The sequence below is a fragment of the Leptonychotes weddellii genome, chromosome 5 (genome assembly GCF_054177405.1).
Source record: "Leptonychotes weddellii isolate Sample4059 chromosome 5, ASM5417740v2, whole genome shotgun sequence".
Taxonomy (NCBI): Eukaryota; Metazoa; Chordata; class Mammalia; order Carnivora; family Phocidae; genus Leptonychotes; species Leptonychotes weddellii.
The window spans coordinates 102,505,965-102,532,144 of record NC_138373.1 but is presented as its reverse complement, the minus strand read 5'-3'; the positions used below and the strand labels follow the sequence as shown (position 1 = coordinate 102,532,144).

Sequence of the window (26,180 nt, the reverse complement as noted above, 5' to 3'; positions counted from 1 at the left end):
TTCTCCCTCTCCCACTCCCCCTGCTTGTGTTCCCTCTCTTGCGGTGTCTCTGTCAAATAAATAAAATCTTAAAAAAATAAAATAAATCCTATAGGTTATTCCTATAGTTCTAAGAATCAAACATTAGCTAACAAAATGCCACAGAGGGGCGCCTGGGTGGCTCAGTCGTTAAGCGTCTGCCTTCGGCTCAGGTCATGATCCCAGGGTCCCGGAATAGGGTCCCGGAATCAAGCCCCGCATCAGGCTCCCTGCTCTGCGGGAAGCCTGTTTCTCCCTCTCCCTCTCCCCCTGCTTGTGATCCTGCTCTCACTGTGTCTCTGTCAAATAAATAAAATCTTTAAAAAAAAAAAAAAATTAAAAAAAAAATGCCACATAACCAGTGTGTTACCTTTTTTTTTTTTTTTTACTGATTTTAATACCATATATTCAGCCCCAAATATTTAGTGACATTGTTAATTTTCAGTCATTATAGGAGAAAAGTTAAAAACCACATACTGGTTCACAAAGAAAATGATTAGTGGAAATATTAATTAACAGTTTAATAAAAGCCATGATTTGGCACTAGAATGACCTATATCTAAATACCAATTCCACTACTTTACTTCTAAGTTAACCTCTCCACCTCAGTGTTTCTCATCTGTAAAACACTGCAATGTTGTTTTAGACACAAGAGAGGATCTAGCTTAAACACTCAATAAATGGAGCAATTATTAAAGTTCACATTTTAACAAAGCCAAACGAATCAATTTGGAACTCAAAAGTGTATTTTGGAATTCATGTTAATATGAATAAAACTTCGCATTCTCTTGCCCAGCAAAACACATCACACTTAAAATCTGAAGCATTTGCATGGCATAACGTTCCTAATACAAACTGGCACTGTTTAAAATCATATCTGATTTCTTATCCTGCCGAAAAAAACCCACAATGAGGATAAAAAACGGTAAACAGAATGAGGTCAGTAATCTCAAATCTTTTCAAGATTCACTTGGCAGTGTTCCAATGAATGTTTATTACCAATGTCGGACATACTCTAAGGTAGCTGGGTCTCTTTAAAACCCAATTTAAAGATCTCAAATTTATCAGCTACACATTGTCGGTTAGATTAAAAAAAAAAATTAAAGCATGTATTTACTTTATGCCGGAATATTACGGAGTAAAATCCATCCCTCCCTCCTAGAAAGAGGGGGGGGAAAAAAACCTGCCATAGACTGGCCCTGGCTTCTCGATCCATTATACAACCTGTAAATTCCTTCCCTCATTGAAAAGATTCTTTTTATGGGCATAGTTAACAAGTGCCAAGTTGCGAAGTTGCAGCTTTGCTGGTTTGACGTTTTCACAATTCAAGAACAATATGATCTGGAATCTACTCAAAGCATTAGCCAGGCAGTCAGCTGATGCTCACTGCACACAAGAGAAACAAATAAGAGAAACTAAACCTCGTATTTGTGTAAGGTAGGTATCCACTACCTTTAAAACTAAAATAGGCCAGCAGCACACGTTCCAGTTAAAATAAAAGTACTTCTGTTAAGTAATATTTTAAAAAAACCCAACAAACCCGGCTTTCCTCGGACTAGGTTTCTCTCATTCTTAGAATTTTCCTCGTATAAGGGCTTTTATCCGTCCATAAAGCCAAACCCTCATCACGGAGCCACTGCCTGAGTAACTTTTACAAAAGGTCAAAGCGGTGCCTTTCAAGGCTTCCAAAGCCTATTGGCGTCTCCTCCGTTCACAGTAATTCGCTTTCCACCCACAGAACGTTCCAGAGACTTAGGGACGGGGACCAAACAAAATTTGGTGGGGGTTGCTAAAATGCAGCTTTCAACTTTCTCTTCAACACACTTATACCGAATTTCACCTTCCTTCCTCCGCGGCCCCACATGTTGCTTGCTTCCCTCCCAGAGGGCCCCGCGAGACCTCGCTTCTCCACCACCACCCCCCCCCCCGCCCAACGCGCCCACCTGATTACCCTTTTCTCTGCAGACTCCGCCCCCGCCCTGCTCCCCCCCACCCCCCCGCCTGTGTGCCTCCTCTAGGAGGTCCATATGGGACACTTTCCCCTTCCTCTGATTCGCACCTCACACCAGACAAGCCTGGATTCTCCACCTTCAATTCTCCCCCACTACGGCCCTCACTTCCCACAGGTTCTTAAAGTGTTGTGAGAGCGCAGAGTGGAGCCGCAGGCCTGCACGGCCCAGGTGCTGTGTCAGCCTATCTGCCGGTTCCGCGGCGTGTACGGCCTGGAAAGTCACATGGTGGTGGGACCGGCCGGCGCCTCCACTCCTGCTCTCCTCACAGCAGGACGACATTACCAAGTCCACTCACCTCCACGAAGAGCAACATGTCTTCCTCCGCTCAGCCCAATCGTTCTCGCCGCCGCGACTCCAACGGGCTTACAGGCCCGAGCCCCAATTGCTAGGATAAGGACACTCGCCTGGCCCCTCCACCCGGCAGTGGACCCGGCTCCTCCCCCGCCGTCAGCCGCTGCGGCCTGACCCGCCCAGTCCCACCTCCCTTGAAAGAGCAACTGCTTCCGGTTCTAGAGAACAATTGCTTCCGGGAGAAGAGAAACCCCTCGTCGCGCTCAACTTTTGCGCTACCTTTTCCAGCGGCAGCATGGGAGGTACTATCATCAGTCCTGGGGGGAGGAGGGAAGCGATCAGAGGAAAGCACCATTCTGTACCACGGGGGTGTGTAAAAATCTTATTGACGCATTTTATCCCTCGCCAAACGGCGGGCTACCACTGCTGTAATTACGCAGTTTTCATAGTTCAAAATCTAGATCTGATGAAAAGCCGAGCTTGTGTGAAGTGTACTGGACAGACGCCCAATCCTTCCGAAAATTTGGCGGCTCGGAGAAGAAAAGTAGAGAAGAAAAAAAGCGAGTAGCAGTTACAGTAAATATATTAATAGCAATTGCTGTATATTGAATGCTTACTATGTGCCTGGCATTATTCTAAGTATTTTATGAGAATTAATCTTTTAAAAACCGCATGCAATAGATATTATCCCCATTTTACAGTTGAAGGAGCCCTCTAGAAGTGCGGGTTTCCCTTAAAAACACCTTTAAAGAACTTTGCCCTGTGTTCGCTTAAATCAGGTACCCACATCTAAGCTACTTAATATGGTGATGTTCTGTCACTGTCACTTCAAATGAAGTACAATAAAAACAAAATTTTAAAAATGGTCTTTATACTTTTCTGTTAGATGATCCAAATTCCTTATTATCTTCAGCAATACCTAGTAAGCTTTATCCTTCCCTATCACTCCCAGTTCTATATCCTAGTTCAGACACTTATCCTTTGAAATAATTATGTCTTGATCTTTTCCACTGATTTTTCCCATTCTATTATTTCAAAAATCTTTCTAAATTAAAGGTTTCATTTTCACCAAACTGTTACTTGCTTTCAAGACCTTACCATTCTGATCCCATGTAATCTCCCTTACTTTATCTCTAATGAATCTACTCACTTGTTTACTTGAATACCAAATTAATTTCTCCATCAAATTCCTGGTATTTGTGTTCCATCCTCTCCCTAATCTGATCTACAGTAGACTCAACATTACTTCATCTCAGTTAAACCAGTCTCCTCACCTTTCCCCTGAAAGACAAAACTCAACACTCACCTCCAAAGCCATGGCTCAAGGTGTCTTCACTATCTGGAATGCCTTCATTTGTCAATCAACTTTCTCTCTCCATAGGGTTTTCCCAAAGACACTGCTCCCCACAGATTTCTTCTTCATGTCCCTTATTAGCACTTGAATAGTCTATCTTAAATTATTTTCTTTTTTTCGTTTTTTAGTTTCTTCACTGGTGCCCTATAGTATATTCTTCACATTCTAAGATAATGGTGGCCACATAGTAGTAGTATCACTCAACAAATGCTTGCCAAATTGAAAGGTAAGGAGGGAGCTTTTAAATTTTGCTTTAAAAAAGCCTTCATTTCCAGTTGCTGATGAATCCCATGCTGCATAAAAAATATGAGAGAGGGAGAGAGCACAATAATGCTAAATTAGTTTAGTTGACAAGCATGCAGGCTGCTTTGTGAATGCCTACTGGGATAAGCAATGTAAAAAAAAATCAAGAGAAATGAAAGTTATTTAAGGATCTCACAATCTAATATTATCAAAAAAGTACTTAAACAGATTAATTGATAAGTTCAAGAAATGCTGGATAATGATGGATATTTTAATCAAACTTAACATTTACCAAAATAATTCTTAATTGCGATCCTTTCAGAAAACATTTTTAACTTCCTTGAATGGACTTAATTGTGATTTGTAGAAAAGGAGGGAGTAATTTTTATGACTGGGTGTGAGGGGACGCAATTAACAATAAAAGAAAGTATTCTGGGGCTTAGAACTAAGTTTCCATAGGAATTGAGTCTGAAACGATAATGAATATCCAAATTTTGGAAAATTTCTGAGGAGGAACTGAGGAAGAATATGTCAAAGGTTTAAAACAAACAAAACCCCTAAAACACAGCCTCTGGTTTTGAGAAGTTCACCAACTAATGGACAGAGACAAATAATAGTTACATTCCAGTGAGATAAGTACTATAATAGGAAGTTTACAAAGTGTTTTGGGAACACAGAGGAGGGGTTAACTTAGACAATGAGATATTAGAAGGGAGAATATTTAATTTGCTCTCTCTATATTGATTCATTTCTCAAAGGCAACTACTTTATGTTCCCCTGTCTCCCATTCTCTGAAGGACTGAAATACATAAATTGTTTAACTTCACAAGTTAGCAAGGACTCAACATAGGACTAAGTTTACAATAAGAACTCAACATAGGAAGTTGTATAAAGTCAAAAACCTAAAAGATGATATTATGTAGTTTGTGAATACATGCACCTGTAGTAAAACTATATAAACAGAGACTAGACATAAATACATCAAATTCATGACTGTCATTGTCTCTGTAAAGGGACAGAGGGGAAGGAAGGAGTCTAGGGAGAACACCAAAAGGGATCTCTAATGCTTTATTTTATTTAAAAATTTCTGAAGCAGGGGCGCCTGGATGGCTCAGTCAGTTAAGCCGCTGCCTTCGGCTCAGGTCATCATCTTGGGATCCTGGGATTGAGCCCTGCATGGGGCTTCCCTGCTCAGTAGGGAGTCTGTTCCTCCCTCTCCCTCTGACCCTTCCCTCTGCTCATGCTCATGCTTTCACGCATGCTCTCTCTCTCTCAAATGAATAAATTTTTTTAAAATCTTAAAAAAAAATTTCTGAAGCAAATATGACAAAATGTTAATATTTGTTCATTCTATGTGATAGGCACATGGCTATTTGTTATATTACTTTCTGTACCGTTTCATATTTTTTAATAAATAAAAAAGCTACACAGCTAACAAAACTACCCTATCCTTTAATTGCTCCAGTGTCTTAAATCCTTTCAACTCCTCTGCAATCAAAGGAGCTGCCCAGAGTAGTCCTCTCAGTAACAAAGCAGCGTCCAGTTTTCCCTTCAATTTCTCCAGCCAGCTATGGAATTTCAAAACCTTCTTTGGTCACGTTCCTTGGAAAAATGAATAACTAGGCAGTGCAAAGAGTGTGATCTTCATCCAAATAATAGTTTCCAAATTATTACATGTCTAGGACAAGTTGAGGGGCAGCTGAGGGCATTGTAACACAACTAGTCAATTACAGGTTTAAAATTCTTAAGCAAAACCTCAGGAAGAGAGAAGAATCAGGAGTTACATTTGATATACTGGATCTTGAATTCTAACACCTAGATTATAAGCTTATTTAAGCAAGGCTATATCTTCTATTTCTTTTAGCGTTCCTGTTGTCTATTTCCTACCCTCCCTCCCCCCTACCATCACAGCATATAGATAGAATGCCTAGTTCTCTGCATATAGTAAGCACTCTAGAGATGTTTGAGTCACTGATGTCACAGTGGATCTACTATGACATCACCAGGACTGGAATACCATGGTTAGCAACAAATTAGGGTAAACCACAACCTCTGGGAGCAGAAAGACCTCTTCTAGCTTCCTTGTGGACACCTTTATTAGCATTTGCCTATATTCCGTGAAAAAAGAAGAATTAAAAGAAAATCACTCAACTTTTCAAAGGATTTATCAAAATGCAAAGTGGGATAGATGGCGAATCTGAATCAGAAAAAGAAGTTGAGGATTCCATCATGTCCAGAAAAGCCCTTTATAAATCAGGGGTCCCTCAGCTGGAGATCCCATTTGCAGTACAGAATGTCATCTCTAGGATCGAGCAAGCACAGCTTTATCGAGCCAGAGAGGTAGGTCATCAATGCAAAGTTTACAGATTACAACTGTTTTTTAACCTTCAATGATAAGCTACATTTTTTGAACTCATTTTATTTTCATGATCTTTGACTGTGTTTGAGGTAACTTTAATTTCAAATGACAATTTCACCTGACTCTGTGGATAACATGCTCCAATTTTGTTAGTCTCTTTTACTTTCCTATCAGAATTAATTAAGCCTTTTAAGAAATAAATCACATGTGCTACTGAGTGATTGGGATAGAAAGAAAAATAGAAATCTATAGCTAATATTGATACCTAATTTCAGTCAATAGTTTTCATTTGTTCTCAACTAAACTTTTATCAAATAGCTTTAACATGAAGAAATATAGTTTGGTTTGAATTCCAGCTCTGGAAGGTGGATTTGTTGGCCAGTAGAAACCCGAGGACAATGAACAAAAGCTTGAATAATACAACAATCCAATAAACTCCAAACAATTAAGGGTATACTGCGTTCTGTTCTCTCAGAATACAACAAAATCAGGTTAAAAGAAATTAATTCAAGTAAGTGTTTTCCTATGTTTAAGGAGTGCTAAATATTTGTACTTTCTCATTCTCCAAAGAAACTTACTCCTGCTCCAACTCCCCACAACTAACAACAGTAACCTGGTGTTTGCTTTTAACACCTTTATTGAGGTATAACTGACACATAATAAGCTGTATATATTTTTAAGTATACAAGTTTTGATATATATAAACACCTGTGAAAACCTCATCACAATCAACATAATGAACTTACCCGTCACCCCAAAAAGTTTCCTTACGCTTAGTTACAATTCTTCCCACATACCCTTCCCAACCCCCCCACCCCAATCTCTAGGCAACTGCCAATCTGCTTTTTCTGTCCCTATAGATTATTTTGCATTTTAAAATAATTTTATATAAGTGGAATCATACAGCATCTACTTTCTCTCAAATAAATAAAATCTTTAAAAAAAGATTCTTACTCCCTCACCCTCTGCCCCCAAAAATGAAATTGGCTATGAATATTTGTATATTTATTCATGACTTATTTTATAGACATATTTATATAAACATTTCATTTCTTTGGGATAAATACTTAGGTTGGAATGGCTGGGTCACACAGTATATAAATGTTCAATTTTTTAAAAACTACCAAACTTTTGGGGCGCCTGGATGGCTCAGTCGTTAAGCGTCTGCTTTCGGCTCAGGTCATGATCCCAGGGTTCTGGGATTGAGCCCCACATCGGGCTCCCTACTCAGCGGGAAGCCTGCTTCTCCCTCTCCCACTCCCCCTGCTGTGTTCCCTCTCTCGCTGTGTATCTCTCTGTCAAATAAATAAAATCTTTAAAAAAAAACAAAACTACCAAACTTCTAAAAAGTGGTTATACATCTGTTGGCCATCTGGATGTCTTCTTTGGAAAAATGTCTATTCATGTCTTTGCCCATTTTTAAACTGGATTATTTATTTTTTGGGTGTTGAGTTTTATAAGTTCTTTATATATTTTGGATACTAATCCTTTATCAGATATGTCATTTGCAAATATCTTCTCCCATTCTGTAGGTTGCCTTTAAGTTTTTTGATTGTTTCCTTTGCTGTGCAGAGCTTTTAATTTTGGGGCGCCTGGGTAGCTCAGGTGTTAAGCGTCTGCCTTCGGCTCAGGTCATGATCCCAGGGTCCTGGGATTGAGCCCCACATCGGGCTCCCTACTCAGCGGGAAGCCTGCTTCTCCCTCTCCCACTCCCCCTACTTGTGTTCCCTCTCGCTGTCTCTCTCTCTGTCAAATAAATAAATAAAATCTTTAAAAAAAAGCTTTTTATTTTGATAAAGCCCCAATACCTTATTTTTGCTTTTGTTTCCATTAGCTCAGGAGACCTATGTCAAAGAGGTTACTACCTGTGTTCTCCTCTAGGATTTTAATGGATTCCTGTCTCACATTGAGGTCTTTAGATCCATTTTGAATTTATTTTTGTATATGGTATATGAAAGGGGTCCAGTTTCATTCTTATGCATGTTGCTGTCCAGTTTTCCCAACACCATTTATTGAAGAGACTATCTTTTCTCCATTGGATATTCTTTCCTGCTTTGTTGAAGATTAATTGACCATATAGTTGTGGGTTCATTTCTGGGTTTTCTATTTTGTTCCATTGAACTATGTGTCTATTTTTGTGCCAATACCATCATCAGGGAAATACAAATCAAAACTACAATGAGATATCACCTCACACCTGTCAGAATGGCTAAAATTAAGAACACAGGAAATAACAGGTGTTGGCAAGGATGCCAAGAAAGAGAAAAACTCTTACACTGTTGGTGGGAATGCAAACTGGTGCAGCCACTCCGGAAAATAGTATGGAGGTTCCTCAAAAAGTTAAAAATTGAACTATCCTACGACCCGGCAACTGCACTACTAGGTATTTACCCAAAGGATACAAAAATACTGATTTGAAGGGATACATGCACCCCTATATTTACAGCAGCATTATCAACAATAGCCAAATTATGGAAAAAGCCCAAATGTCCATCAACTGATGAATGGATAAAGAAGATGTGGTATACACATACAATGGAATATTACTCAGCCATAAAAAGAATGAAATCTTGCATTTGCAACGATGTGGATGGAGCTAGAGAGTAGTATGCTAAGTGATATAAGTCAGTCAGAGAAAGACGAATACCATTTGATTTCACTCATATGTGGAATTTAAGAAACAAAACAAATGAACATGGTTGGGAGTGGGGAAGAGAGGCAAACAAGTAACTAACTCTTAACTATAGACAACAAACTGATGGTTACCAGAGGGGAGGTGGGTGGGAGGATGGGTTAAATAGAGAAAGGGAATAAAGAGTGCACTTGTGAGGAGCACCGGGTGTTTTGTGGGAGCGTGGAATGATAATATTGTACACCTGAAAATAATATTACACTGTATGTTAACTAACTGGAATTTAAATTAAAACTTTTAAAAAAGTGGTTATACTATTTTATATTCCCACAAGCAGTATATGAGATTTGCAGTTGCTCCACATCTTTATCAACACTTGATGTTGTTGGTCTTTTTAATTTTAACCATTCCAAAAGGTATACAATAGTATCTCATTGTGGTTTTAATTTGCAGTTTCATAATGACTAATGATTTTGAGCAACTTTCCACAAGTTTATTTGCACTCAGTATGTCTTCTTTGGTAGTTCAAATATTTTGACCATATTTTAAAAGCTTATAAGTCTAGGTTCTTATTATTGAGTTTTGAGTATTTTTATGTATTTTGATTGCAACTTTTAGCAGATAAGTGATTTGCAAATATTTTTTCCCATTCCGTGGCTTGTCTTTTTCTACTAATTGTGTCTTTCAAAGAACGAAACTCCTTAGTCCAATTTATCAATGTTTTCTTTCTTTCAAAGCAAACTTTGACTAACCCAAGGTCACAAACATTTTCTCCTATGTATTCTTCTAGGAATTTTACATTTAGGTCTATGGTTCATTTTGTCTTAATCTTTGTATATGATATCAGATATTGATTGAGATATTGTGGGGTTTTTTAGACAATTATTCTAGATCCATTTGTTTAAAAGACTATCCCTTCTCCATTGCATTGCATTGCACCTTTATTGAAAATTAATTAACCATATATGTATGAATTTATGGACTCTCTAGTCTGTTCTCTTGATCTCTTTATCTATGTTTATGCTAATACTACAATGTCTTGATTACTGAGGGTTTTTGGTCTTTTGTTTGTTTTTTGATTACTGAGGTTTTATGATAATTCTTGAAATCATAAACTTTTAGTTCTCCAACTTTGTTGTTTTTCAATTATGCCCAACTTCTCTCACATCTTCCTTTTACCCTCATTTCCTCTTCTTGGGCTTCTTTCTCTGGCGTAACACACTCAAACACTCATAACCTAAAAACTGTCTCTATCTACACTGCTTTCTCCCTTTGCATTTCCATATAAAATTTAGAATCAGGCTGTCAAATTCTACTGGGGGAAAAAGCCTGCTGCTATAGATCAATTCGGGGAGAATTGAGAACTTAATTTTGAGTCTTCTGACCTGTGAAAACAGCATATCTCTTTTTATTTAGGTCTAATTTTTTCTCAGAAGCACTAGGCCTTGCATATCTTTTGTTAGATTTGTCCCTAAGTATTTCATATTTTTTTACTATTGCGAATAGTATTGCTTTTTAATTTCCATTCTCAATTGTTCACAACTAATATATAGAAATACAATAGATTTTTGTGTGTTCATCTTGTATAATAAAACCTAGTTATGAGTCCTCATAGATTTTCTTCATACTTTCTTTGGGATTTTCTATATAGACAACCCTGTTATATGCTAAAAGAGGCAGTTTGATTCCCCTTTTCATATCTGTGTGCATTTCAAATTTGTTTTTGGGGGGAGGGAGGAAAATAAATAAACTTCCTTTTTAATTTACTGAGTAGTCAAGGAACTCCAGTATAAAGTTGAATAGAAGTGATGAAACATCCTTGCTTTCTTCTTGATATTAAGGAAAAGCATTCAGTCTTCCCCCATTGAGTATGATAGTAGCAGTATATTTTTTTATGACATTCTTTATCAAGTTGGGGAAATTCTCTTCTTTTCCCACCTTGCTGATATTTTTTTTTTTAAAGATTTTTTTTATTTATTTGAGAGAGAGAGAATGAGAGACAGAGAGCACGAGAGGGAGGAGGGTCAGAGGGAGAAGCAGACTCCCTGCCGAGCAGGGAGCCCAATGCGGGACTCGATCCCGGGACTCCAGGATCATGACCTGAGCCGAAGGCAGTCGCTTAACCAACTGAGCCACCCAGGCGCCCCTTGCTGATATTTTTAATCAGGAATAGATACTGGGTTTTATCAAAAGGTTTTACTGCATCTATTGGGATAGTCATGTTCGTTTGTTTGTTTGTTTTGTCTTTTAGAATCTGTTAAAATAGGGAATTACATTGATTTATGACTGATAAACCAACCTTGCATTTTTTGGATAAATTCCATTTACTCATAATGTAGCATTCTTTTTATTATCTTGTATTCAATTTGCTAAAATTTTGTTAATTTTGTGTCTATGTTTATAAAACATATTAGTCTGTAGTTTTCTTTAATACCTTGGTTTTGGCATCAGACTAATGCTAGCTTTATAGACTCAGAATTATTCTTTTCAATTTTCTGTAAGACTTTTTGAGAATTGGCTTTTCCTTTTATGTTTGGTAGAAACCCACTAAGTGTTTGGGTGGGGTAGGAGAAATAATCAATGGAACCATCTAGACTTGTGGTTTAACTCATGGGAAAGTTTTAAACTAGAAATTCAATTCTAAAAAATTGTACAGCTATTCAGGTTATCTGTCTTCTTTTTTAAAAAAAATTTTATTTATTTGTGTGAAAGAAAGACATAGAGAGCACAAGCAGAGGGAGGGGCAAAGGGAGAGGGACAAGCAGACTACCCACTGGGCGGGGAGCCTGATGCAGGGCTTGATCCCAGGACCCCAAGACTGAGACTTGAGCTGAAGTCAGACACTTAATGAACTGAGCCACCCAGGCACCCCTCAGGTTATCCGTCTTCTTGAGTGAGCTTTCACAGTTTGTGTCTTGTAATTTGTCCATTTTATCTTACATCATTTTATTGGCCCAAAGTTGTTCATAATAATCCCTTATTATCCCTTTATTATCTGTAGAATCTGTAATAATATCACTTTTCATTTCTGATATTAGCAATTTGTCTTCTCTCTCTCTCTCTTATCTATCTGGCTAGAGGTTTATCAATTTTATTGTTATTTTCAAAGAACCAACTTTTTTTTAAAGATTTTACTTTTGGGGGTCAACTGGGTGGCTCAGTCGGTACGTGTCTGCCTCTTAGGGTCCTGGGATTGAGCCTGGTATCAGGCTACCTGCTCACCGGGGGTCTGCTACTCCCTCTCCCTCTGCCTCTGCCCCCAACTCGTGTTCGATCTCTCTTTCTCTCAAACAAATAAGTAAAATCTTAAAAAAAAAAAAAAAGATTTTACTTTTTTAAAGATTTATTTATTTATTTTAGAGAGCGAGTGAGCAAGGGGAGGGGCAGAGGGAGAGAAAATCTTCAAGCAGACTCCCAGCTGAGCGCAGAGCCTGATGCAGGGCTTGATCCCACCAGGACCCTGAGATCATGACTTGAGCCAAAATCAAGAGTCAGCCGCTCAACTGACTGAGCCACCCAGGTGCCCCTAAAGATTTTATTTTTAAGTAATCTCTACACCTAAGTTGGGGCTTGACCTCACAGCCCCAAAATCAAGAGTCACATGCTCTACCGACTGAGCCCCAAAGAACTAGCTTTTGATTTCACAGATTTTAATTCTGTGTTCTATTTTACTGATTTCCACACTGACCTTTATTATTTCATTTACACTATTTACTTAGAGGAGTAGAATTTCTGGCTCATATAGTAATTCTATTTTTCATTTTTTGAGAAACTGCCTTACTTTTTTTGTAGTGGCTATAGTATTTTATGTTCCCATCAGCAGTGCACAAGGGTTCCAGTTTCTCCACATCCTCACCAACACTTGTTATTTTTTTTTCCTTTCTGATAACAGCCATCTTAATGGGTGTGAAGTATCTCATTGTGGCTTTGATTTGCATTTCCCTAATGACTAGTGATGTTGAGCATCTTTTCATGTGCTTGTTGGCCATGTATATACGCTCTTTGGGGAAATGTCTATTCAAATCCTTTGCCCATTTTGGGACTGGGTTTGTTCTTGTTGAGTTCTAGGAAGTCTTTGTATATTCTGGATATTAACCATTTATCAGATATATGATTTGCAAATATTTTCCTCCATTCTGTGTATTGGCTTTTTGCTGTGTTGATAGTTGTGATAGTTAATTTTATGTGTCAACTTGAGTGGGCTACAGCGTGCCCAGACATTTAGTCAAAATTCTGAGTAAGTCTGTGAAGATGTCTCTGGATGACATTAAACTTGAATCAGACTAAGTAAAGCAGAATGTCTTCTCTAATGTGGGTGGGTCTCATCCAATCAATTAAAAACCTAAATAGAACAAAAAGGGAGCTCTACCTCCCTGCCTTCCTTGAGCTGGGACATTAGTCTTTTCCTGCCTTCAAATATGAACTGAAACATTAGCATTTTTTGAGTCTTGAGCCTGCTGACTTTTGGACTGGACCTATACCATAGGCTCTACTGGGTTTCCAGCTTGGCAACTGAAAATCGTGAGACTGCTTAGCCTCCATAATCATGTGAACCAATTCTTTATAATAAATCTCTATACATATATATATATGTATAGAGATATATATATGTGTGTGTGTATATACACACATACACACATATATATGTATTTTTTAAATAGATCTTCATATATATTTATCTACCTGTGTACATATATATCCCATTGTTTCTGTTTCTCTGGAGAAACCTGACTAATACTACTAACACAGATTCTGGTATAGAGAGAGTGGTTCTGGAGAAACAGAATCTTAAGGATAAGTTTTCTGAATTGGGTTTAGGATTTCTAGAATTGGCTTTCTAATCTGATTAGACTTAAAGATATGAATGACTCCATTTCCAGTATTAAAGAGAGCATTGATAGTCCTTGGCATGGTCTGTCAATTAAGATATGTAAAATATCACTATTGGATACTCCTAATCAACTGCTTATAAGAAGCAGGAATCTGGGTAACTGTGTATATGATACTTTCAAACATTTTTGGCAAACTAATAAATACAATGAGACTGGTTGGTTGCTCCTAATGTCACTGGATAAAGTGGGGGAATAAAAGGATGAGCTCAGGGGTTTGACTTTCTAGCTCAAGCACCACATGAATGACCTGAAAGCTCCCGTGTGTGTTCTGAAGGAGACCCTTATTTCACCAGATCTGAAATGCACAGATAGAATAGACATAGTCAGCAGCTGGCAGAATCCTCACATTGATTCCTTGACCTGTGGAGTAAAGGTTATTATGGTGGGAAATGCCAAGTGGAAGCCACTAGAACTTCCTTTACTTAAGAAAATAGTAAACCAATAGCAATACTGCATCTCTAGAGAGATTGCAGAGATAAGTCCCACCATCAAGGAAAGATGCAAGAGTGTAGATTCCTATCATCTCTTCATTCAACTTGCCTATTTGGCCTGTGCAGAAGACAGATGGATCTTGGAGACTAAAAGTGGATTACTGTAAAATTAACTAACCAAGTGGTAACTCCAATTGCAGCTGTGTCCCAGATGTTTCATTGCTTGAGTAAATTAACACATCCTCTGGTATCTGGTATGTAGCTACTGATCTGACAAATGGCTTTACTTCATACCTGTCAATAAGGACCACCAGAAGCAGTTTCAATACACTTTCACTGGCCTATCAGGGACGTATCTACTCTCTAGTTTGGTAGAATCCACGAGTGAAGTCATCTGGCCTAGGGTTTTTCTTTATTGGAAGGTTTTTTGTTACTGATTTGTTTTCCTTTATAGTTAGAAGTCTTTTCAGATACTATATTTCTTTGTATTTCAGTCTTCATATGTTTTGTGCTTTTAGGATTCATTCCATTTCATCTAGGCTATCCAGTTGGGTGGCATGTGACATACAACTATTCATATCACCCTCTAATAATCCTGTTTATTTCTGTAGAATCAGTAGTAATATCCCCATGTTGGTTTCTAATTTTAGTAATTTAAGTCTTCTCTCTTTTTTTTTTTAGTCAGTCTAGCTAAAGGTTTGTCAATGTTGGTTCTTTTTAGAAGAAGCAACTTTTGTTTCATTGTTTTTCTCTACTCTTTTATTATGTCTGCTCTAATGTTTACTAATTTCTTCCTTCTGCTAGCTTTGGGTTTTTAATTATTTTTTTCTAGTTCCTTAACATGTAAAGTTAGGTTATTGACTTGAGATATTTTTCATGTAAACTTCCTAGAAATTTTTTTCCTACAAATTTCCTTTTTAGCACTGCTTTTGCGACATCCCATAAATTTTGATATGTTATGTTTTCATTTTCATCCATATGTATTTTCTAATGTTCCTTGTGATTTTCTTTGACCCACTTACTGCTTAAGAATGTGTCCATTTCCACACACGTGAATTTTCTAGTTTTTTTTTTTCTGTGATTGGATTCTAACTTTTTCTCATTGTGGTTGGAAAAAAATGCTTTGTATGATATATTTTTTAATATATTGAAATTTATTTTGTGGCCTAACATATGGTCTCTCCTGGAGAATGTCCCACATGCATTTGAGAAAATTGTGTATTCTGTTGTTTGATGAAGTGTTCTGTATACATCTGTTATATCTAGATGGTTTACTGTGTTGTTTTAGTCCTTTATTTCCTAACTTATCTTCTGTCTAGTTGTTCTGTTATTGAAAGTGAAGTACTGAAGTCTCCCACCATTGTAGAACTGCTTCTCCCTTCAATTCTGTCAGTTTTCACTTCTTAAATTTTGACAGTCTGTTATTTAGGTGCATAAATGTTTTTAACTGTTTCTTCTTGCTGTATTGAACCTATTATTACTATCTCTTGTAATATTTTTTTAGAGGAGGAAGGGTCAGAGGGAGAGGGAGAGAGAATCTTAAGCAGGTTCCATGCCTAGCACAGAGCTTGATATCACGACCCTGAGATCATGACCTAAGCCAAAGTCAAGAGTCAGACGCTTAAACTGACTGAGCCACCCAGGTAACCTTCTTGTGATCTTTTTTTATTTAAAGTCTGTTTGGTCTGATATATTTATTTTTTATTTATTTTTTTTTTTTAAAGATTTTATTTATTTATTTGACAGAGACAGAGACAGTGAGAGCAGGAACACAAGCAGTGGGAGTGGGAGGGGGAGAAGCAGGCCTCCCACTGAGCAGGGAGCCCGACGTAGGACTCGATCCCAGGACCCTGGGATCATGACCCGAGCCGAAGGCAGCCGCTTAACGACTGAGCCACCCAGGCGCCCTGGTCTGATATATTTAATATAGACACTCAGATCTCTTTTTGTTATTATTTGTATGGAATATCTTTTCCCATTCTTTCATTTTCAACCCCTTTGGATCTTTGGATTTAAAACAAGTCTCTTAGGGGCGCCTGGGTGGCTCAGTCGTTAAACGTCTGCCTTCAGCTCAGGGTCCTGGGATGGAGCCCCACATCGGGCCTCCCTGCTCAGTGGGGAGCCTGCTTCTCTCTCTCCCACTCCCCCTGCTTGTGTTCCCTCTCTCGCTGTGTCTCTGTGTCAAATAAATAAATAAAAATATTTAAAATGAGTCTCTTATAAACAGCATATAGATGAATCATAGCTTTTAAAAATCTAGTCTGCCAATTGTTATGTTTTGATAAGATGGTTTAATCCATAAAATTTAAAGTAATTACTAATAACAAGGGACTCAATTTTTGCCATTTTGTTATTTGTTTTCTCTTTGCATTATATCTTTTCCCCACTCATTTTTTGCATTATTGTCATCTTTTGTGTTTAGATGATTTTTTTTTAGTGAAATGTTTTTATTTTATTTTATTTATTTAAGTAATCTCTACATGGGGCTTGAACTCATGACCACAAGACCAAAAGTCACACACTCTGCTGACTGAGCCAGACATGTGCCCCTTTAGTGAAATGTTTTGATTCCCTTCTCATTTCCTTTTGTGTATATTCTATACATATTTTCTTTGTGGTTACAAATAATATTGTAAAGTTATACACTCTTAGTTTGAATTTATACTAGCTTAACTTTAATCACATAAAACAACTTTGCCCCTATACCGTTCTGTCCCCACTCCTTTCAGTTACTGATGTCACAAATTACATCTGTACATTGTGTGCCCCCAAACAGACTAATAATTGTTTTTTATGCATTTGTATTTTACAATTTTTTAAAAAGATTTTATTTATTTATTTGACAGAGAGAGACACAGCAAGAGAGGGAACACAAGCAGGGGGAGTGGGAGAGGGAGAAGCAAGCTTCCCGCCGAGCAGGGAGCCCGATGTGGGGCTCGATCCCAGGACCCTGGGATCACGACCCAAGCCCAAGGCAGACGCTTAACGACTGAGCCACCCAGGCACCCCTGCATTTGTATTTTAAATAATGTAGAAAATAAGAAATGGAGTTATAAATCAAAATTACAATACTACTAGCTTTTGTAATTGCCTGTGTATTTGCCTTTATCAGAGATCTTTATTTCTCCACAGAATTTTGAATACTTTCATTTCAACCTGAAGGACTCTTTTTAGCATACCTTATAAGACAGGTCTAGTGGTGATGTACTTTCTCAGCTTTTGTTTGTCTGGTAATGTCTTAATTCCTTATTTTTGAAAGACAATTTTGCCAGATATAGAATTTTTGGTTCACATTTTTTTCTCTCAGCACTTTGAAAACATCAACCCACTGACTTCTGGTCTCCAAAGTTTCTGATGAAAATTCTACTAATAATAATCTTAATGGGAATCCTTTGTATGTGATGAGTTGTGTCTCTATTGCTATTTTCAACATTTTCTCTTTGGCTTTCAACAGTTTATTATTTGTCTCAGCATGGGTCTCTTTGAGTTTAGCCCACTTGGATTCATTGAGCTTCTTAAATTTGTAGATTCATGCATTTCCTTAAGTTTGGGAAGTTTTCAGCCATTAATTCTTTAAATAATCTGTTGCTTTCTCTTGTCTTCTTTATGGACTCCCACAATGTGTATATTGCTTTCTTAATGGTGTCCCACAGATCCCCCAGGTTCTGTTCACTTTTATCTTTCTGTTCCTCAGACTTTATCATTTCAATTGTCTTATCTTCAAGTTTGCTGATTCTTTCTTCTGCATGCTTAAAAATGCTTTTGAATCCTTCTAGTGGAGACTTCTTTCTTTCTTTCTTTCTTTCTTTCAGTTTCAGATATACTTCTCAACTCCAGAATTTCCTCTTGTATCCTTTTTATGTTTTTTTATCTCTTTACTGATATTTCTGTTGTGTTCATACGTAATTTTTCTGACCTTGTCCATGTCTTCCTTTAATTCTTTAAGTATCTTTAAGTCAGTTGTTTTATTTTATTTAAAAATTTATTTTATTTTATAATTTTATTTATTTTATTAAAGTTTTTGTCTAGGAAGACTGCAATCTGTTCTTCCTTGGTGATGGTTTTTGTAATTTTTTTCCCTTTGAATAGAACATATTTTCCTATTTCTCTGTATCTCTTGTGATTTTTTTGTTGTTATTGAAAATTGAACTTTTGAATCTTATAATTTGGTAAGTCTGAAAATCAGATTCTCCTTCTCCCCCACCCCCAGGATTGTTTTTTGTTTGTTTGGTTGGTTGGTTTTTGGCTTTTGTTTGGTTTTTCTTTTCTTTTCTTCTCTTTTCCGTTTTGTTTTGTTGTTGTTTATCTCTATGTGCCAGGAGTCAGCCTGCATCTTTTTCTGGGCATGCATAATGACTTTCTAAATTCCTCTGAATATACAATTGCTTTTGGATGTCCTAATCTTTAAATGTCTGGTTCCCAAAGGGGAGAAAAAGGAAAACTGAAAGGAAAAGGACAGAAGCTATCTCTTCAAATGCCCTGAAAGCTGCTTCACCCATTGGAGACTGCAATAATGGTAGCCTGCCTTTGTATCTGCACCTCTGTGATCTGAAACAGTAGTTCACAATCAGGAGACAGATCTCTTACTTGGAAGACAAGATTCTTATTGCCCACCCTGGCTCTTGTAAGCTGTTCTAGGAATGTTTCCCATAACAGGGGTGGAGGGTGGGGAATGGATACCTGCTACTATTGTAAAGGCTGAAATTACACTTTACTGGTCAAGCCTTCCCTTAAAAGTTGTAAGCCATTGAATAAACATCAGAATCCCAAATTAATTAAATCACATATACTGCCATTATGGTTGTTGTTTAATTGGAGAGATGGATTCCTTGTGCTTCCTACTCAGCCATCTTCCCTGATGTCACTCCTTTTCCCTGATATTTCTTATTGGATGTCAGATATTGTGAACTTTATCTTATTAGATGCTGGGTATTTTCCTAATCCTATAAATATTTTCAAACTTTTAGGATATGGTTATGTAGTAGTAGTTTGATCCTTTTGAGTTTTACTTTTGTATATTGTTAGGTGAGACTATAGGAGCATTTGCTGTATGGCTAATTTTGCCCCCACTATGAGGCAAAAACCTTTCTGAGTACTCTATCAGATGTCACATGAACAAAGCTTTTTACTCCATCTGGGAACAGAAAATATTTCTCCTCCCTGTCTGAGCTCTGGGGTTTATTTCTATTAATCATTTTAGGTGGCCCTCTTTTCATTGTTTTAGATAAGAGGATGAATCTTGTCCCTGTAACTTCATCTTGGATGGAAACATAGGCTGAATTCTTCTTTTAAAAACTTAGAAAAAATTATAATAAACATAAGCAAAAACTCACAATTGGAAAAATTTCATGAATCATCACGAAATGTACAAACCCAGAAATTATATATATAATCTGCACTACAGAAACCTCCCTATTTTCCCCAAAGACAACTATTACCCTCATCTTTAACACTGTAGATTGATTTTGCCTGATAAATGGAATCATGCAGTATATATTCTTTAACGTTTGGCTTCTTTTGCTTAATACTATGTTCATGCGATTCTTTGTATAAAGCTATAGTTCATTAATTTTCATTACTATCATTCCATTTTATGATTTTATCTATTCTGTTGTTGTCTACTAGAAATAATATCACTATAAAATTTTTGTGAATATGTTTTGAGCACATATGCATGCATTTCGCCTATGAATGGAATTGCTGGTCAATCAGGTATGCCTAGATTCAGCTGTAGTAAATAACTCAAAATAGTTTTTTTCTTTAAACTTTTTATTTCATATTAATTTTAGACTTAAAGAAAAGCCACAAAATACCAGTTTCCATATATTTTTAACCCAGCTTCCCCTAATATTAACATATTACATAACCATAGTACACTGCCAGGATCAGGAAATTAAAATTGATACAATACTATTAACTGAAGATCTCATTTGATTTCACCAGTTTTCCCACTAATGTGTTTTTCTGTCCCAGGATTCTATCCAGCGTCTCATATAACACCTACTTGTTTCTTAGTTTTCTGCAGTCTATATCATTTCCTTAGTCATTCATTGTTTTCATGATCTTGAAATTTTCAAAGAATTTTATTTTTAAAATGTCTCTTAATTTTGGTTTCTCTAATATTTTTCATTATTGGATTGAGGTTATGCATTCTGGGGGCAAAAATACCCCATAAATAATCTGCGTCCTCAGTACATCCTATTATAGGGGTTTGTGTTATGACATAATGTTAACATTGATCACTTGGTTAAAATGGTTTGTTTGCTGTGAAGTTACTGTTTTTCCCTCTGTAGTTAATAAATATCTTGGGGAAGATACTTTGAGACTATGCACGTTCTGTCTTCTCCAACTTTTGTCCACTAATTTTGGAATTCGTTGATAAATATTGCCTGCAACAATCATTACTATAATGTTACCTAATAGTAATTTTCTATTTCCTTATTCCTCGTTTATTAATTGGAACTCTACTGCAAAGAAGAGCTACCTCTTCCCTTTATTAACTTATATTGATAGAGACTCAGATATTTATTCTACCCTGTGGGTTATAGTTGTTTATTATTATTATTATTAGCTTCAATTGATCCAGATTTGGCCATTAGGAGCTCCTTCAGGTTGACTCCTGTGTTCTTTCAACAAATGGCTAACTATCTATCTATCTATCTAGAACCATAAGATGTTCCAGGATCATTTTATATATTCCCTGCCCAACCCTGAAATCAATGACTTTTTCAAAAGCCATGGTTCCTTTTATTGGAGATTGATGTTTAGAAACCAAGATCTGGGGCTAGGTGTGTTCAACTACTGGGATGTCATTTCTTCTGGGCCCTCTTACAAAGAGAGCTAGGAAGTATATGTACATGTATTAACCCACATATATATACATATCTACATTCATTTATCTTTCTGTGTATATATTTAAAACATGACTTAATACTGATAGGTCAAATTCCAATCCTATACCATAGGGTTCATTTTAGTCTTTTCCTGTTCCTTATTTGTAACTTCTTTCACAAGAGTGAGAAATTCAGTTCTTATTATCTACAATATATTTATTCATTCATTTCTAGTGTACACATAAAGTAGTTTCAGAGTTGTTAACTCATTTCCCTGCAAGAAACACATTTTGTGACTAGTACAGCATTTATGTACCATTCTTTTGTATTTAACCTTATATTATTCGGTGAGGATATTGTTTTCCAAAGTTACTAGCTAGTTCTTTTCTTCCCAATGTGATTATGTTATTCATTTGTATATAATTAACTTCAGTTGTTAATGTTTGCATCCATTTCTTGTCACTGTATATACTGGTTGGTTTTAACAGTTTATTTATTGAGTATGTGAAGGGTATGTAAAACATTACTATAGTGGAAAATCAGATTGTATAAAAACATATACTGAGGGAGAGATTGCTAGAAAGATAGCAGAGTAGGAGGACGCTAAGCTCACCTTGTCCCATGAATACAACTAGGTAACACACATATCAGAACCCAGAAAATGACCTGAAGACTGGCAGAACAAACTCCACAACTAAATGTATAAAAAAGGCCATATTGAAGAGGGTAGGAAGGGTGGAGACACAGTGGGAAGCTAAACAGATTCACAGGACTGTCCCCTGGAGGAAGGGGACTATTATACCAGGGAGGCTGCACAGGGAAGATGGTTCCCCATAACATTTGGCTTTGAAGACCAAATTTCGTGAGTTCTTCTAACCAGTGGGACTTAAAGCCTGGAATATTTTATTCTATTTTAACTTTTATATTTTAATTTTTATTTTATTATTTTTAAAATTTTATTTTATATTCTATTTTATATATTTTTACCAAGCTGCAGGGACACAGCCAAAGCCTGGAATTTAAAAAATCAGTGGGCTCACTCTGGGAGAGCCAGGAGGGCTAGAGGAAACTGAATCCCCACCCTTAAAGCGATAGAACAACAAATAGCCCATGGAGATACAGCACAGAAGCAGCAGTTTGAAAGATGCCTGGGGTGTATGGAAGAGATTTGTTTACTAAGAGTATGTCCTGGAGGGGCAGGGTGCACTGGGAGACTTCTCCAGGAACAAAGGAGCTGGCAGGGACTATTTCCCTCCCCCACCCCCCACAGCCCCCATAAACACATGGCTGCCTGTGGGAACCAGCACTGCCCTGATATTCACTACCTAACTTGCTTACTCCAAGTCCCACCCCACCCCACCCCCATGCTTTGGGGACCTGCCCTCTCCAGCTGGGCTTGACTCAGTACTGGTGCTTCAGGTCCCCTCCCCCAGAAGACGAGCACAAACCTTGTCAACAGTGTCTCCTGAAACTGTGTGCTTTGTGGAGTCTTGGTCCTGGCAGTAGCCATGGCAAGTTCCCTCTCTGGGACCAATGGTGTGCAAATCTTGCTAAAACTGTGCAGTCTGCCCTGTGAACTTTGTGGATCCACCCCCACTAATACCTCTTGACTAGAGCATATTCAAACTGGGGTCACATGCTTGGCAGTGTGCAAGTAGCCCCAACAGAGGCCAGCACCACTCTGATGTGACTCCTGCCCTGGAAAGAGGGAAAAACAGCCACACACACCAATCAGACTTTGGCCCCAGCAGTGGGCTGGGGACAGACAGCTGGTCTGATTGCACATCCCACCCACAAATGAAAGCTTCTCAGGGGACAACACAGGGAAGGCACCCTGAAGTCTGGTGCTACTGCATCTATGACAAACACCTGGTCTGACTAAACTCAAGCCCAAGGCAGCCCTCAATTGGTCCACTAGCACCACAGGGACCAAACACTGCCCACAACAGGCAAAGAGAGCCACTGCAGACTACTGAACTCAAAGAAAAAGTGGCTCAGCCACACAGCAAGGTGCATGCAACACACAGAGGAGACAGTCCCTGAAGCACCAGGTTCCGGTAAAGAGGGGACACTGCATTACAGGGCACTACAGGACCTCATCTTCATAAGGACACCCCTTTCAAGAGTTGGAGACATGGCTTACTTTCCTAACACAGAGAAACAGACATGGAGAGTTAGACAAAATGGGGAGACAAAGGAATATTTCCTAAGTGAAAGAACAGGACAAAATCACAGCAAGAGACCTAAGCAAAACAGAGATAAATATGCCTGATAGAGAATTTAAAGTAATGATCACAAAATACTCACTGGACTTGAGAAAAGAGTGAAGGACATCAGTGAGACCCCTAATAAAGAGATTAAAAAAAGAACTGGGGTGCCTGAGTGGCTCATTCATTAAGCATCTGCCTTCTGCTCAGGTCATGATCCCGGGGTCCTGGGATCGAGCCCCGCATTGGGCTCCCTGCTAGGTGGGAAGCCTCCTCTCCCTCTCCCACTCCCCCTGCTTGTGTTCCCTCTCTCGCTTTGTCTCTCTCTGGCAAAAAAAAAAAAAAAAAAAAATCTTAAAAAAAAAAATATATATAAAAAGAAACAATCAGAGGTGAACACAACAGATGAAATTAAAAATACAGTAGATGAAAAATTAGCAGACTAGAGGAAGTGGAAGAATGAATCAGCAACCTGGAGGACAAAGTAATGGAAAATAATCAAGCTGAACAGGTGAGAAGAAAAAAATTAAACAAAATGAGAATAGACTTCGGGAACTCAGTGACTCCATCAAGGGTAATAACATCCATATCATAAAGATCCCAGAAGGATGGGATGCCTGGGTGGCTCAGTTGGTTAAGAGTCTGCCTTTGGCTCAGGTCATGATCCCAGGGTCCTGGGATCGAGTCCTGCATTGGGCTCCTTGCTCAGCAGGGAGCCTGCTTCTCCCTCTGCCTCCTGCTCCCCCTGCTTGTGTGCTCTCTCTCTAACAAATAAATAAAAATAAAAATAATAATAATAATAATAATAATAATAATAATAAAAGATCCCAGAAGGAGAAGAGAGAAAAAAGGGGGAGAAATTTTATCTGAAGAACTAATAACTGAAAACTTCCCAAATTTGGGGAAGGAAAAATTGAGATCCAGGAGGCATAGAAATCCCCCAACAAAATCAACTCAAGGAGGTCCACACCAAGACACATAGTAATTAAAATGGATAAAAAGTAGTGATAAAGAAAGATTTTTATATGCAGCAAGAGAACAGAAGACAGTTACATACAAGGGAAATCCCATGAGGCTATCAGCTTGTTTTTCAGCAGAAACTTTGAAGGCCAGAAGAAGGTGTCATGATACATTCAAAGTGCTGAAAGGGAAGAATCTGCAGGCAAGGATGCTCTATCCAACAAGGCTATCATTCAGGATACAAGGAGAGATAAAGAGTTCCCCACACAAACAAAAGTTAAAAAATTATGACCACTAAAACAGCCCTACAAGAAATGTTAAAGGGGACTCTTTGCATGAAAAGACCATATAAGTGTAAGAAAAGTAGGAAGGGCAAAACTATTAAAAAAAAAAGTATATGTGTAAAAATCAGTCAAGAGACTCACAAAATAAAAGGATATAAAGTATGACACCATATACCTAAAACATCGGGGGGAGAGGAGTAAAGAATGGGTTCAAACTTAAATGACTATCAATTTAATATAGACTGCCATATGAAGAAGATGTTGTATATAAACCTAATGGTAACCACATGCAAAAAATAAAGAGAAAGGAATCCACATATATCAATAAAGAAAGCCAACTTATCATGAGAGATAAGACCAAAGGAAGGAAGGAACAGAGAACTAAAAATACAACCATAAAAAAAGTAAGAAAATGGCAATAAGCACATATCAATAATTACTTTGAACATAAATGGATGAAATGCTCTGGGGCGCCTGGGTGGCTCAGTTGCTTAAGTGTCTGCCTTCGGTTCAGGTCATGATCTCAAGAGTCCTGGGATCGAGTCCCGTGTCGGGCTCCCTGCTCAGCAGAAGCCTACTTCTCCCTCTCCCACTCCCCCTGCTTGTGTTCCCTCTCTCGCTGTCTCTCTCTCTGTCAAATAAATAAATAAAAATCTTTTTAAAAAGTGGACTAAATGCTCCAATCAAAAAATATAGGGTGACAGAGTGGATTAAAAAAACAGGCACTTTTATAGCTGCCTACAAGAGACTTATTTCAGACCTAAAGACACCTGCAGATTGAAAGTGAGGGGATGGAGAAACATTTATCATGCAAATGGATGTCAAAAGAAAGCCTGAGTAGCAATACTTATATTGGACAAAATGGACTTAAAAACACAGACTGTAACAAGAGGCAAAGAAGTACACAATATAATCATAAGGGGACAATCCAACAAGAAGATATAACTATTATAAATATATATGCACCCAACATGGAAGCACCCAAATACAAAAAACAGTTAATAACAAACATAAAGGAACTAATTTACAGTAATACAGTAATAATAGGGGACTTTAACACATACTTATATCAATGGACCAATCATCCAAACAGAAAATCAACAGGGAAACAGTGGCTTTGAATGACACACTGCACCAGATGGACTTAACAGGTATAATCAGAACATTCCATCCTAAAACAGAATACACATTCTTTTCAAGTGCCCACAGAACATTCTCCAGAAGAGATCACATATTAGGCCACAAAACAAACCTCAACAAATTCAAAAAGATTGAAGTAACACCGTGCATCTTTCCTGAACACAATGCTCTAAAACTAGAAATCAACCACAAGAAAAAAATCTGGAAAGAGCAAAATTCATGGAGGTTAAATAACATGCTACTAAACAATTAATGGATCCACCTAGAAACAAAGAGGAAATAAAAAATACATGGAGACAAATGAAAATGAAAACACAATAGTCCAAAACCTTTGGGATGCAGCAAAAGCAGTTCCAAGAGGAAAGTTTATAGCAATACAGGATTACCTCAAGAAGCAAGAAAAATCTCAAATAACCTAATCCTACACCTAAAGGAGCTAGAAAAAGAACAACAAACAAAATCCAAAACCAGTAGAAGGAAGGAAATAATAAGGTTTGGAGCAGAAATAAATGAAATAGAAACTA

General features: G+C 37.7%; 2 protein-coding genes across 6 annotated transcripts in view; one reads left to right on the top strand and one right to left on the bottom strand.

Moving 5' to 3' along the window:
* Nucleotides 1–26,180, bottom strand: part of LARP4 (La ribonucleoprotein 4) — a 207,018-nt gene that overhangs the window by 70,585 nt on the left and 110,253 nt on the right. For 2 of the 5 annotated variants that reach the window (XM_081821659.1, XM_081821660.1), the window contains exon 1: nt 2,326–2,493. The exons of 1 other annotated variant lie outside the window; for it this stretch is intronic. In XM_081821659.1, the coding sequence (XP_081677785.1) occupies nt 2,326–2,343 (18 nt within the window). In that variant the 5' untranslated portion in view covers nt 2,344–2,493. Of the gene's footprint in view, nt 1–2,325; nt 2,494–3,627; nt 3,969–26,180 lie in introns of those variants that run through there. 2 more of the 5 variants (XM_081821661.1, XM_081821663.1) reach the window with 2 other exon arrangements.
* The window catches only part of FAM186A (family with sequence similarity 186 member A), a 70,110-nt gene continuing 47,894 nt past the window's right edge, over nt 3,965–26,180 (top strand). Inside the window, exon 1 of the mRNA XM_081821671.1 lies at nt 3,965–6,258. Coding sequence (XP_081677797.1) covers nt 6,091–6,258 — 168 coding nt within the window. The 5' untranslated portion in view covers nt 3,965–6,090. The remainder of the gene's footprint in view (nt 6,259–26,180) is intronic.